This window comes from Leptinotarsa decemlineata, unplaced genomic scaffold, assembly GCF_025532065.1.
Source record: "Leptinotarsa decemlineata unplaced genomic scaffold, Ldec_3_MD MMD2_tig00026282_RagTag_RagTag, whole genome shotgun sequence".
NCBI classification, from domain to species: Eukaryota; Metazoa; Arthropoda; class Insecta; order Coleoptera; family Chrysomelidae; genus Leptinotarsa; species Leptinotarsa decemlineata.
In genome coordinates this window covers 13,298,809-13,313,035 of record NW_027412668.1, presented here as the reverse complement: position 1 = coordinate 13,313,035, position 14,227 = coordinate 13,298,809, and the positions used below count along the sequence as shown (strand labels likewise).

Genomic DNA, 14,227 nt, shown 5'->3' with positions numbered 1-14,227 from the left:
AACGTCATCTATCTCATCAGTTTCAGTCACTATGTCAGTCTCCTCAATATCACTTGAACCATCCTCTAGTTGTAAATCAATAAAATAACGGTCTAAAGCGTCAGTTTCTAATATCGCCAATAGTTCTTCGTCGGTTACCTTATTTTCATTTATAAACTTTCGTGGTTCACTCATTTTTATAAACGCGTACTCGACAATCAACTGTAAACGTGACTAAACACCCTTAAATTATATTGAGAAAATAGGTGTACAAATAAATTGGGAATCCCCGAGAGTGTTGACACCAAGAAACGGGGAATCTCCGTCATTTGAACAATTTGGGATTAATTTGTACCCCGGTTGGTTTTTAACGTAGGCAAAATTTATACCTGTCGTTATATACCGAACGGAGTGCATCTGGACACCAAGCAACAAAATTCTTTATAATTAGTTACAATAAAAAGCAATTTATTCAAAATTTTGTATACCAATTCAGATATATATTTAAGAAGCATAGCTCGAAGGATATTAGGTAAAAAAAAATATATTAGAAAATATACCCAAAAATTCATGTCTGGGGTTCAGCTGTACCCCGCTAGAGTTTATGAAGGTTAATTCTGTCCAGTAAATCAACTTACCGTTCACTTATTTGTGGCCGGTAAATCGAACATTACGGTATAGTCGAAGTAACCGGTATTGTACATAGTTAAAGCTGTCGGCAATCTCAAAGGCCAAAAAAGCCAATACAGAGAAATGAAGCCGCTGCCAACTAGTCCACGCGGACTGTATACTAGGCGGTTCGTATTGGAATATTATTGCCAATTGAGTTTTATGATTGGCTGGAGAGTCATAAAATTAAATTTGAAGTCATGTTACGGTGACGAATGTAATGCGAGGATGGTTATAAGAGTCGTTTAGTCAATGTTCAGTTCAGGAACTGATCGCGATTTGAGTGTTGAAATTCGATATTGGTGCAGTTATAATTACTTAAAACTTTTGTTATCTGTTTGAAATGTGGCGTCCTTGGATAAGTGCTAATAGTAATAACGAGTGTGATAACAACGAAGACTTTTTCCGGTGTAGTGATTCCAATAGCGATGGTGAATAATGTGAAAAGGGGATACCAGTGAATAAGATTCTTATGCATTCGAATATTGAAATACAGAGAGTATGTTTCAATGTAAATAAGAATCTACATCTCAAGTTTGGTTTCGAGGGAAACAAACTATTACAAGGAATATCAGATTTGACTGAAATTTCTTTCTCAACTGTACATAAAATAGTCAAAAACTGTTAATAAACATAGTTTAAGTTTGCAATTCTGTCATTTTGTCATTTGTAAGAAAAGTTAAGTTGGTACAGTAGAGAAAAAGGTGTAATGTATGTCGATAAGAGAATTTTGTGTTTGGAAAAATTCCAATTTAGCGTCATCCATACAGATAGCAAATTTGAAACCCTCCTACAACTGAAATCATAAGGAAGAAACTCAATACTTCCGGCCATAATGTGAGTTGCTGACTAAACTCTTCAGAATCGGATAAAGAAACTAGAATTTAGATTTAAAATAAAAAACAAACATCAAGCAATTATGGAAAGCAGAAGAATAGTGGAATTGCGTAACAAATACAAAGAACAAATAACTAAATATAGACAAGAACAACGGCAAAATTTTTATTTGGACGAAACTTGGTATGACTCTCACGACACAGTGACGAAAGGGTGGACTGATAGTTCGAGAATGTGTACGCTCAACATGCCTGCAAACAAAGGATCGCGACTTATCATTATGCATTGCGAAGGAACTGAAGGAAGGGTTCTGAATTCTTTGAAATTATGTGGAAAAAACTTGAAGTCTGGAATGTTGACTATCATAATGTGTTAATAATGTTCCTAGTGTAGATATATTTTTCCAACGTTCAAACAATCCAAAAAAGAGATTTTTTGTTTCATTTAAAATTAATCTCACTATATGTATAATTATCATATTTCTAATTCTATACACCTGTAAATGGGCTTTTTGGCCTGCTGGATGTATTGAATAAATAAATAAATAAATGAGAACTAGAAGCTAATATTTTTGAGGAATGGTTTAAAGCTCATTGATCCCAAATTTACATTCGAATAATGTTATAGTTCTTGACAACGCTATCAATCATTCGCGACAACTCATCAAAGTACCGAATAAAAATCCGAGAAAAGATGAAATACAAAGTTTTTTAATGGATAACAATTTGTATTTTGAACATTACTATACCAAAAACTAACTACTTAAAGTTTCACAGACAAAAACATTTGAAAAGGTGTATGCCTTCAAGAGTATTGCTGAAAAGTATGGACACACCATACTGAGACTTTTCCCTAATTTTTTTTCAATCCCATCGAGTTGATCTAGGGAAAATTGTAACGGAGCATCAGGCGTAAAAATAATTTTCCAAAATCTGAAAAGAAGGTAATAGAGCTAATTGAAGAGGAAGTATCTAGTATTACCGAAGAACACTGGCAGAAAAGGATTAAAAAAGTTATTTTAGTTGAAAAAGACTATATTAATGAAGATTTGATTCTTCAAGTTAACATCTCAAAATTCTCCGTTTTTATTGTTCGTCTTTTGAGAGATTCTTCGACATTAGAAAATCTTATTTTTCTTGAGATTATGTGTGAATTCATTCTGAATTGGAAAAATTATCTGATCAACCTATCAGGTCTACTCATATGAGATCATCAAGTTCCCAACAAATCAAATCAGCAGTAAATGCTTGACTGGGTGTAGTTATACCGAACACAATATTGTTTTCCTTGGTTACGTTATTCCTGAGTTGTTCAATTCTATTTCTCAATTGTTTGTTTTTTCCTACGAGTACCTGAATTCAATACTTTGGCCGTATGATTCTCATGCTGAGTCGAATCTCGCTGGCTTCGATGACATTTTTCAATTCACTTTGGTTCAAAATGTGATGAAGAGATATTTTTTTCATTGCGTCTTCATAAATCTAAAAGCAAAACTTCTGAAAGCCCAGTTTCTACTTATCTTCACTACAATATTTCCTCAGCTACTCATGGATACCGTTTTTATTCCTGGGTGGATTTTGTTATATTGGTAAACAATTCGTTTCGATTGAATCCAGAACATTTCATTGGTGAATATTTCATTTGTCATTAATGAAGTAGTGCGTTACTTTTTGTGACAGGTAATTAATTATATCTGAATTGGAAACTTGTGTTCTACTGGAGATACGTTCAGTTACTCACACACGTCCATGAAAAAAAAACTCTTGCGATTCATTAATTCATTCAATACATATTTAATTCATTTCACAATATTCACATATTTCATAATCCGGCATATCGAAAAGTATCGGTGAATTTCCAGTCTAATGATGAGGAGCATTAATATCGTAGATGTCTTTGAAGTATACTTTGGCTTCCTGGAATTGTCCGTTGGCAAGTGGGTACCACATCTTCTCAAACCGAATCACTCTGTCGAATGGAAAACCAGCGGTTCGATTGTCGATGAAAACGCCACCACTACCAGGAGCAGGAATTCCATCAGTCTCGTATTTTCCTTCATGGTAAGGCTCGTATGGATAAACGATAACAAAGAATCTGTATGGTGTACCAGCTGAAGAACCTCTTGGTAGCATAAATCTGGAAAATTCATATATTCATATTATTGTTTACCGTTTCAATTGAGGTAAGTATGTGAACGAGTTAATCAGAATAAATATGGAAATTTCTAGTTCATATTTGTTGTCTTCATGCATTAAAAAATTCATTGAAGCGAAAGGCGGTTTCTCTGCCTTTTTGTTGTCGTTTTGGCGAGGAGAGTATTTATGTCCACAACTGTATCATAGTTCTTTGCTGTTTGAGAAAGAGGAATTGAGTCACATTTCACGTTCAAGCGGAAGGCATCAATCTTTCTGGTCGTTATTCAAATATGGTTTCATCAGTGATATCAACTTCTAGTGTGAGCAGTTTCATTGAACCAGAACCTATAATTGGTATTGCTCCAGGCTTTTCCAAATAAACACTGATTTCCTGGACTGCATGAAAAGTTTCAAACGACTGGTAAAAACTACCAAGATTGACACCTTTCAAAGTAATTCTACATCTATCGGAGTACATAACCAAAACATTGTTCGTCGTCTACGTCGTCTAACAGGCCTACTTTCAGGTCACTGTCTGGTTGGATGATGATGAAACAGCAGAGCATATACTCTGTGCCTACCCTACCTTGGTCCAGCATATAGCAGGATTTGGTTTTACTCTTGCTATCTGAGATAAGCTTTTCGATATCGTTAGGGATCTAGATATATTTTGCTCAATATATTTGCTGGAAACACGTTGCAAAAACATTCCAGTGGAGCACGAACTAATTTTTATAAATCTGGGGTATGTTGTTGATGGAAACATCCGTACTGAGAATCACAACTGCCCCAATCACACGGTAAAATCTATTCGTATCGAGACGACAGCTGGTTGAAGTAAAAACAATTTCGACCCAATCCAACCCACTCGAAAGATCCAGAGATAGAGAAGCGATGTTGAAAATTGAAAGTAGTCATGAAATTCAAGAACTACAAATCAGAAGAAAGGGGGAAAGGGAACCTCACAGAAAATAGTCAAATCAAGAAGCTTGAAATCATGAGCTTAACATTTGTGTTGCTCACCAACCTAACGAAGGTAGTCGACTCACCATCGATCAAGTCCTTTCTAGATTCCATAGTCTATTAACTTTAGAGTGTTATATTTTCCAAAATGAAATTTCAGAGCACATAAGCTGTATCTACCCTGTCGTGGACAGGATCAGATTTACCCGTTTGCAGAGTTTCACCTTGCCAACTGATCTGAAAAATCACTCATCGAATAAGTAATCAGCTCAATTGGGAAGGTGGTTCCATTTGGTTGTGTCTGAGTGGGTTCAAGCCAAAATGAACCATCGGGGGTTGTCATGAAGAGTCGAATAGAACCGCTCACTTTGGATCCACCCCCTATCTAATCGAATCATGAGGTGATGTAAGTGTCTACTCTTGATCATGTTCCAAACCAGGGCCAGGAAAAAAGTGTTGCAGGCAGGTCTGAAGCTTCTATAGAAACTTGATTTAAATTAGTTGAAGATTCGCATTCTGGACCTTTAACTGACGATAAACAATACGAAATAAATCATTTCCTCACACATAAGTCATCGTATTATCATTCTTACCTTTGTGGCCAATGGAAGTAGTTCTGCCTTTCGTCAATTTTGAATTCCCCATCTCCTTCAAGAGCAGCTTTCACTCTCTTGTACATATCTCTGAAGGACATTTTGTCAGGAGCGTAGAATCTCATTTCGTGGGAACTGCGAGTGATAACGTTTTCTCCAGCCTTGAGATCGTGTACGAAATGCTCCAATATCAAAAAGTTCAATCGGTTCTCATTCAAAAACATAGTTTCACCGTTTTTGTCGTATGCAGGTCCCATGAAAACTTTCACAACTGCTTTTTGGGCTTTGTCCGAGGTGACTTTGATCTTGTAGGTGAACGGTTTGTGGTTCAAGCGATACTGTCGCACTCTGATGTCGAAAGTTTTGGCGTCTTCCTGGTTGTTATAGAACACGCCGTTGGTCAGGTCAGAATAGGACCAGTCGTTATATGTGATAAGCGGATCGAATTCCAAACCTTCAACTGAAACTCCTGGGAACAGCAACTCTTCTTCGGTATACGGTGGTAGATCGGAAAGGTACCTCTGGAATTTCATAATCATTTTCTTCGCTATTTGGAAGAACATAGGATCTCGCATGCATGTTTCATAGTGCTCCAGAGCTGAAGGAACCTCCCGGTAGTTATTTACTGGCGCATAAGAATAACCGAAGAAATGGCGAAGATAGCTCCATAATGCTCCGTAAAATTTGCGGTTAGGGCTGTCCCAGTTGCTTTGGATGAGGTTTCCAAGAACGTTAAAGCCTTCGGGAGTGTTCAGTTCGATTTTGTTGCCTTTGGTCTGTGAATACAAATATAAAGTTTATTCTTAGTCATCTTTATTTTACTTATCGCTCCATATTTCTAAAAATGATTGACTTCCACACTACGGAATCGAATGGAGAATGCTAGTTTATGAGAATAATGAAGAAGAGTGGACATTTCAGCTGAGAAGTAAAAAGATTAACTTACTAGTGGAGTGTTTTTCCTTCAGATATTCGTAAAAAAAAGCAAACACTGTACATTTTTCACTAGAGCAAAAATGTAAAAGTAGAAAAGTGTTCGACGAATTTGTCAAAAATCTTCCAAACACATCAGCATTGAAAAAATGTAGTATTTTGATGTTGATTGAACCGAAAATCTGGATAGTTAGCTTAGATTATAAATTACATTTTGTTTCATAAAACATCTAATTCGAACCTATTATACTTTCAATAAATCACTAAAAATTGTGAATATAAGCTACTGATTGATTAGACTTTTCTTTTGTAAGATTACATTACATAGTAAAGCTTGTCGCCCACTCCGGCGCAGCACACCACGGCCCTCCCATCAAAATACGTATAGGATTGAAACAATGAAAATCAATGGACAATCGCCCACTAACTCGGCACGGCACAGCCAAGAACGTCCGCCGCCAGAAAAGATTCTAGCTCTATGATCCTGTCCGGCAAATAACGGCACGTGCCGTGACGGACTGGCCAAGTGAGCTCTTCGCCGGCTAGCGCTTGCCAGCATCAACTTGTCACATCGTGCGTGGTGAGTTTCTGTCTGTCTGTTTATCTATTCCATCAGTTGACACCACAGTGTCAGACGGTACTTATAAAAATTGACAGGAGAAATTGAGTTGTTTGTTAAGGCAGGCTCTGGAATATCCAGAAGTTCTGAAAATTTGCCTGGAGTCATTCGGAAATACTGGAAAAATTTCTCCTCGTCTTCTTTCAGGTCGTTGAAAAGATGATGAAACTCTCCCAGATTTACCCTCTTTTGATTAATGGGATGGACCCACAACATACCTTTTTGTGACTATTTTCTTCTACATTCAATAATGCGGCCACTATAATGACGACGTCCTCGTCAGAACTGCTCATGATAGACATTTTTCTGTCACCGCTCTCCCTCGAAATCGAACAAACCGCACCTTCAGTATGCTGGTTCTAGCTGGACAAGTGGGCGATGCTACTACCCGTCGCCATCAGGCGACGGACAGCGCCGTGCTGTGCTGTGCCGGACAAGTAGGCGACAAGCTTGAACACTATGCGTTGATCTACAATTTACCATTGAATTCGATCTTATAAACACTAAATGCAGTGACTACAATAAAAACTGGAGATACAGGGTGTGTCGCATCGAGATTCCATCAGAAGTTTGAGATAAAGGAGTGAAGTTATCAAAAAATATTGTTTTAAACATTAGATTTTTCCGAATTATTTAAAAAAATATATACAGGGTACCTAGAAGAATTGTGGGGTGTTAAAATTCGTTTTTTTAAAGAATGGCATATTTTTCCTTCTATATATCTTGAAAGTTGTAAAAGTTTATGAGTGTGTAAGGAGCATTCACAATTATCCTTAATTTTGAAAAAAAAGTGATCAACCGGAACCGATAACGTTCAGGCATTTCTTTTAAATGATATGAAAATGAGCTCAGTTCCTATATAAGTGATCCAATCAACGTATCCATGATATTCTTTTAGTTTTCCAGAATATTTCATCCGACAGCATATTCAAACCAATAAAAGCGAGTGTCTTTAGACCACACGACTGAACTAAAACTTCTTTTCACTGATAAATTAACATTTTTCAGTAGATTTCTCATTTTCATTTATTATTTTCTTCATCGGATACATTAGTAATTTGTGGTTAATTGTGAAACTGAGGCAATAGGCTTATGGTATGAAAAATAAGATGCATATGTTTTCGAGTGAGAATTAGAAATAGAAAACTGCATCGATTTTTGTACTTTTTTGAATAATGCCATATATTTCCTTCTATATTCGAATTCCTCTTGAAAAATGTTCAATTTTATGAGTATGTACCGAGCATTCTAGAAAATTCAAAATGGAAACTCATTTGATAAGTTATTTGGTAATTGAAAAAAACTTGTAAATGGAATCTCAATAAATGGTTTTTTTATTTGAACAACACCCTATATTTCATTCATATTCGATTTCCCCATTGAAAGTGTTTTCTGAAAATATGAAGTTTCATGAGTATATACCTAGCGGTTCGGGAGAGTTATAGACAAAACAAATTTCGAAAACAATTTTTTTGACAGGTTTTTTCCCAGGTTTTTTCCCAGAAAAATATTTGTACTAATTATTTTTTTCCATTGCTGCAGAGTAATCTGATTGAGATTCTGGAGGATTCAATGATGAAAAAACATTATTTTTATCATTTTTTTTTTCAATAAAACGGTATTTTGTTCATGGATCTCACGATATATTTTTAAAGGAAACATAAGTCAAAACTTTTTCGGTACTATAAATCCCGAATAAACCTAGTTGATCATCCACACTCTCTTGTAAATCATTTTCCTGGGAGGTTTTCTAATATTTTTTGTTTAATAATTGTGTTTACAATATCAAAAAAAGTCATGAACAAACTATCAATGAATTTTTTTTATATTCTCGAAACAGTTGATCTCCTGAAAATCTATTAATTTGTATCGAATTCATCCTACTCTGAAATTTGGTTATTGTCCATATGAGAACGATAGCCGTTAACCAAGAAACTCATTCCGACCTACCTCATAAACAAAATTATTGCACTTGATTGAGTAGAGGTAGGTAAGTTCTCGGTACTGTTTACTGCCATACTTTGACGTACTTGGTATTAGTAACTTAGGTACTTTCATACTTTACAGAGTGCTGGTACTGGACAGTTAAATTCCTACGTCGTTTAAGCTATTACTTACATCAAAAACAAATCCTTGGTCGATGGCATCGTTCATACGCCTGTCATAGTCAGCCATGAAATCGAAGCTATTGGTTCCAAATCTGCTCCAGCTCCACTTTTTGCCATAGTTGAAGAAATATTCATGCAATTTGGCGAATTTGGGTCTACTCGGAAATTCTGCTCCACAAGGATAAACCATGGACGGATTATAGGGTGTCTGAATGGGTGAATCTACATCTAGTGTGTGAATATCTCCGGCACCATTAGCCATACGTTCCAAATAGTACCTCGCTAGCAGTTGCTGGTGAGCAAAATAGTAAAGATATCCACGATTCGAATCTTTCCATCCGAACTCTTCACTGCTCATCCAGAATGGATAGTAAAGATTGTAATAATAGTATAGAGAATTCATATCAATATCTTCCAGGAAGTAAGACAACGACTGTTCATGTCCCAAATTCATGTGGTCATGGGTGTAGTTTGTCTGAATGGTGTATCCTGGAAAACTTCCAGGGTTTTGGTGTACGTCTCGAGAATTATGTACTTGCTTGTAGTAGTAGGCTTTGTTGATTACTTCTTTGTCGAAGAAATAGTGGGGCTTGATTTCATAAATTGGAGGAAGCATAAGTCTGCGACAGTCGGGTCTGTGGATGATAGCTACGGAAAATGCGTAAACAAACATTCCTTCGTTAACATTCTGGCGTGCCCAAGTTGCGACTCTGTGGAATTCGTCGTAAGTTTTGGCGTAGTAGAAGAGTTTGAAAAGAGCAATAGCTTGGCGCAGGTGCTCCTCGTAAAATACTGAAAATACTTCGCCCCTGGGGAGTAGCCCAAATCTCCAAAATTGTACCCAATTGTCGACCACTTCACGTTTCTCGTATTTCTGCAAAGGTTCAAATATTACATTTTCAATTCGATTTTCAGATTGTTAGACAACTCACATCATATAAAGATCCTTTTTCACAGAACATACACGATTTTCCGATCTCCACGTGTTCTGGATAAGTACTTGGTTGATTCACATGATACAAAAGTTTCAGTATTTGTTGCTCCCTTTTAAGGTAATTCGTATCAGCTGAAATTTATATTTGATAATAAAATACTCATTTATAACAATAATGAAAGTATTTTTCATGAAACTATATTCTTAACTCGTTCAAACCCAAATGTCTTCCATTTATCAGAATTAAAGAAGCAATACTTTTTCAGATAGACGGTCAATAGTCCTTGAAATTATTTCGAGGAGAAACAATTTTTGAAAACGACTTGTATATTTTTGAATGAAAGTGGTCTAATACAAAAGTACTTTTGAATAATCTAAGAATACAGAGTTGGTTATTTATCCTGGCCATATTGGCGTGGAAGGCAATGAGGCTGCTGACTCCCTTGCAAAAGAGGGTGTTGCAAGCAGTTTCATAGGACCAGAACCTGTCATTGGTATCGCTTTTGGCTTTGCCAAACAAACATTAAACACCTGGTTGGCAAAAATATTTATGGACTTCGAAGCTTGATACCAAACAGCTGTTGCACTACAGTAGGGATGAACTACGATGTCTAACAGGTCTTCTTACAGGTCACTTTGAATCATCATATGCAAAGACTCAGACTATCGGAAGACAGTGTGTGACGCCTCTGTTTAGAAAATAATGAAACAGCAGAGCACATACTTTATACCTGTCCCGCAGGTGACCGAATCAGGTTTTCAGAGTTTGACAGAGCCGTACTCTTACCATCTGACCTGAAAGACTACCCACCATACAAACTAATCGGCTTCGTTGAGAAAATGGGTTTATTGGGTCGAGTGCGACTAGGTGTGGGCCATAATAAAACCTTGCGGGTTGTGGTGGAGAATCGAATAGATTCACTCACTTTGGACCTAACCTAACCTAATATATTTATCACAAACCGCCAAGCATAAACTACTATGAAAAATTATTCAATTGAAAATCTTGATAACTAAGAAAAGAAAAAATATGGCAATACTTTTTAGACAGATGGTCAATGGATATATTAAATTTCTTCGAGAAGAAACAATTTTAAAAAACGACTTGGATATTTTTGAATGAAAATGTCTAATGCTAAAATACTTTCGCAGTAGAACAGGATAATCTGAGATTACAGAGTTAGTTATTTCTCACAAACTGCCAAACATGAAATACTTAATGATTTATTCGAAAATTCTAATATCTAAATAATAACTATCTTTAAACATTTCATGGACCACTTTAACCAGACTTTTAATCTCACGTTTTCCGAAGTAATGAAAAGAAAAAATATGGCAATATTTAATAACGAGGAGTCATTCAATTATAATTGATCATTCAGTAAATTACCTGAATTCTTGAAATCAATAGATTCAATAATTCGACTAATTATTACTCGAAATCGGTAGATTCATGAATTCGGGTAATTATTACTGGAATTCTTTAAATAAATATTTTTCCAAATATGGAAACTGGGACATAAGCTCAGGTAATTCAATTAATTACGACTCAGGTAAAGTAGGTAGGTAGTTCAAATGGTAAAATTAGGTATGCTAAGCATTGAATATGTAGAATACAGTTAGTAAAGACACTCCCGAAAGAGCCATTGTATTGCGAAACACGTGTTGCGTTTTTGTAAAACTATTTAATGAAAATCTCACAATAGAGTGTTTCTTGAATACGTTAGTTATGGATTTTCATCAAGCATCGGCCAATTCCATCATATATCATCAAAACTCGTCGTCAACATTCAACCCTATGATTCCGGAAAAAAAATATAAAATAAGTGAATATTACTTGCTTCGATTCGACTATAGATACCAGAAATTACTTATAGACAAAATTTGTTCACTTGTGATACACTGTTTGGAACCTTCAGTGTAGTAATGAATATTACTGGAGTTTCATCCCAACACCAAACCGTCATTTTCAACACCTCGACACATGTTTCGGTCACCAACTGATCATCTTCAAGAGGAAGATTCAATTTTCTCCGACAGGAGTTTCGATCACTAAATAATCATATTGAAAAGGAAGATTTAATCTTTCTCTTGAAGATAATCACTTGATTATCGAAACACGTGTCGAGGTGTTAAAATAATGGTTTGTTATTGGAAAACAACTCCAATAATAATCAAAATTTGTTCATATCAACAAATACTGAAAAAACTTGTGATGTTTTCCTCACGAATTCAGTACTTCAGGAACTAGGTGAGAAAAAAATATAAAATTTCTTTTCAAGAACGAGTATAGATAATCATTAAAAGTAGGTATTTTTTTTGAAATGTTAGTCGTTTTAGCAGCATGGTCTTTGGTAGCCAATCCAAAGAATTTGAAAAATAGAGAAACAAATTCATAATTTGAACTAAAAATTGAACTCATCAGAAATCACAAAGTTGCTGTTTTGGAGCTCTTCAAAAAATATTGACAGCCTAATATCTCTGAAACGACTGAAAAGTCACGAATTTTGTACATACCAGGGAGTCCTATGACTGAATATTTGTTATTTATTGCTTAAATAAATTATTTTCAATCGTTTCTGAAACAACAGAATAAAGTTAAAAATGTTAGACAACCGTTTATTGAGAAAAGTGCAACAAAACCTAACCTAAGATAGCTTTAAATAAAAATAATGTCTTACCAACTGGATTCGAGAGCACAGCTGTGCAAAAACCCACCAAAAACACTAGGGAGATCTTCATGTTTGTCTCGCAAACAATCCGTCAAGCCTGATCTTCTCGAAATTGGCGATCTTTTTATACAGAATCACGTACATATTGTTTACGTGATATATCACTGACCTTAGTTGCAATCATTATTGTTGTTGTATTCGCTTTTGATAATGAGCCAATTTTAACCCCTGTGTTTTTCAGGTTGCATCGGAAATTTTATCAAATGATAAGTTTCAATATTCACAAGCATTGAGCAATATTAAAACTTCTCGATTCATGAGGATAAATAATTAAGAAAGCGTGTTGATCAACTAAGGTAGCAGCAGATTCTTTCTTTTTGTTCCAGAACGGAAAGTCATTATGTGTTTTCAGAGGTACTTTTCCAATAGTTTTCATATTCAATTTCAACATATTTCCTGTTCATAATTGGTGCAGAGCACCTGTATAAAGTTTTCAGTTGATATCTGACCAGTGATGATGACATTTTTTGGTCAATCAAGTGACCCAATAATATGAATCTGCTTATTTTACTGAAGTTTTCCCATTGAAGTCATATGAAAAGTGAAAACCACATTTCGTGGAAAATATTTTGTCACAAAAAAAAATAGATAGTAAGAAGTGATACAGGAAAACAGGAAAATTGTTCATTTTGATGTTGGATCCTCAATCAATAATGAACGGCATGGATTTGTAAAACATCGCTCTATTGAAACCAAATTATTTATTTATACTGAATATCTCTTAAAGAGCATGGATAAAGGCTACCAGGTTGATGCCATCTATACCGATTTCAGCACGGCATTCGACAAGATAGATCATGCAACTTTACTCGACAAGCTGGCCGAAATCGGTATAGACGATGATATGCTAAGACAAATAGGTCTCAGGCAGTCGCTCTGGGCAAACATTGTTCTAGATTCATTATTATCACTTCCGAAGTCCCTCAAGACTCCCATCTGGGGCCTCTTCTTTTCAACATTTATATTAACGATATATCTAGTTGTTTTTCCTACTGCGATTTTTTAATGTATGCTGACGACTTGAAAGTATTCCATAGTGTGACATGTTCCAACAATTCACTCCTCATTCAGAACGACATCAATAATCTTGTGATATTTCACATAAACAAACAGCAACTGAAGAAAATATCTGAAGTCAAGGACTTAGGAATATTATATGACTCTAAGCTATTATTTGACTCGCATATTAACTATATTGCAAAAAAAGCCAACAAAGGTCTTGGATTTCTGATCAGGACTTGTCAAAATTTCCGTAATACTAACTATGTTCATACACTTCACATAGCTTATATAAATAGCTAGCTCAGTTCTGCTTTAGTTATTTGGAACCCCTTGTATATCTCGTATACTGAAAGACTAATCTATACAAAGCAAATTTGTCACCTACATCAATAGAAAATGTTTCAATAATCTCAAAGATCTATTACAAATTAGAATACAAACCAATCTGATATCTTGGGCGGATAGACACCAAATAGCTGATATCAAGTTCCTATAAAAAATCTGTTTTTCCATTAATCAGCTGTCGCCCCCATACGAACGACAACTCTAAGAAGTTGAGAAACTTGTGAGAGTGAATAATAAATAATTGTTTGGACAACAGTTCTATATTGAATCAACTTTTGATAAATGTATAATACCAGAGGATTATATTCATTCCAAACAAATCAAAGTATAACTAATTACCATTTGAAATCTTCCCTGAATAGGTGTTGTAAATCCTAA

At 35.4% G+C, this 14,227-nt stretch overlaps 1 protein-coding gene across 1 annotated transcript; it reads right to left on the bottom strand.

Annotated features, from left to right (window-relative positions):
• Positions 1-3,254: 3,254 nt before the first annotated feature.
• Positions 3,255-12,611, bottom strand: LOC111506808 (hexamerin 70b). Its single transcript, XM_023162014.2, has 5 exons — positions 12,452-12,611; positions 9,769-9,902; positions 8,847-9,710; positions 5,177-5,952; positions 3,255-3,621 (listed from the first exon to the last, which is right to left on the bottom strand). Exons 1-5 carry the CDS (start codon positions 12,510-12,512, stop codon positions 3,348-3,350), a joined length of 2,109 nt encoding a protein of 702 aa, XP_023017782.2. The 5' UTR covers positions 12,513-12,611; the 3' UTR covers positions 3,255-3,347.
• Positions 12,612-14,227: the final 1,616 nt, after the last annotated feature.

What these genes read in the sequence shown, in the direction of transcription:
- LOC111506808 (XM_023162014.2), bottom strand. Translation starts at nt 12,512, where the DNA reads ATGAAGATCTCCCTAGTGTTTTTGGTGGGTTTTTGCACAGCTGTGCTC. An exon ending in TGTGCTCTCGAATCCAGTTG is followed by an intron (nt 9,903 to 12,451) that starts GTAAGACATTAT and finishes TATAAATTTCAG; the next exon opens with CTGATACGAATTACCTTAAA. An exon ending in AAAAAGGATCTTTATATGAT is followed by an intron (nt 9,711 to 9,768) that starts GTGAGTTGTCTA and finishes GAACCTTTGCAG; the next exon opens with AAATACGAGAAACGTGAAGT.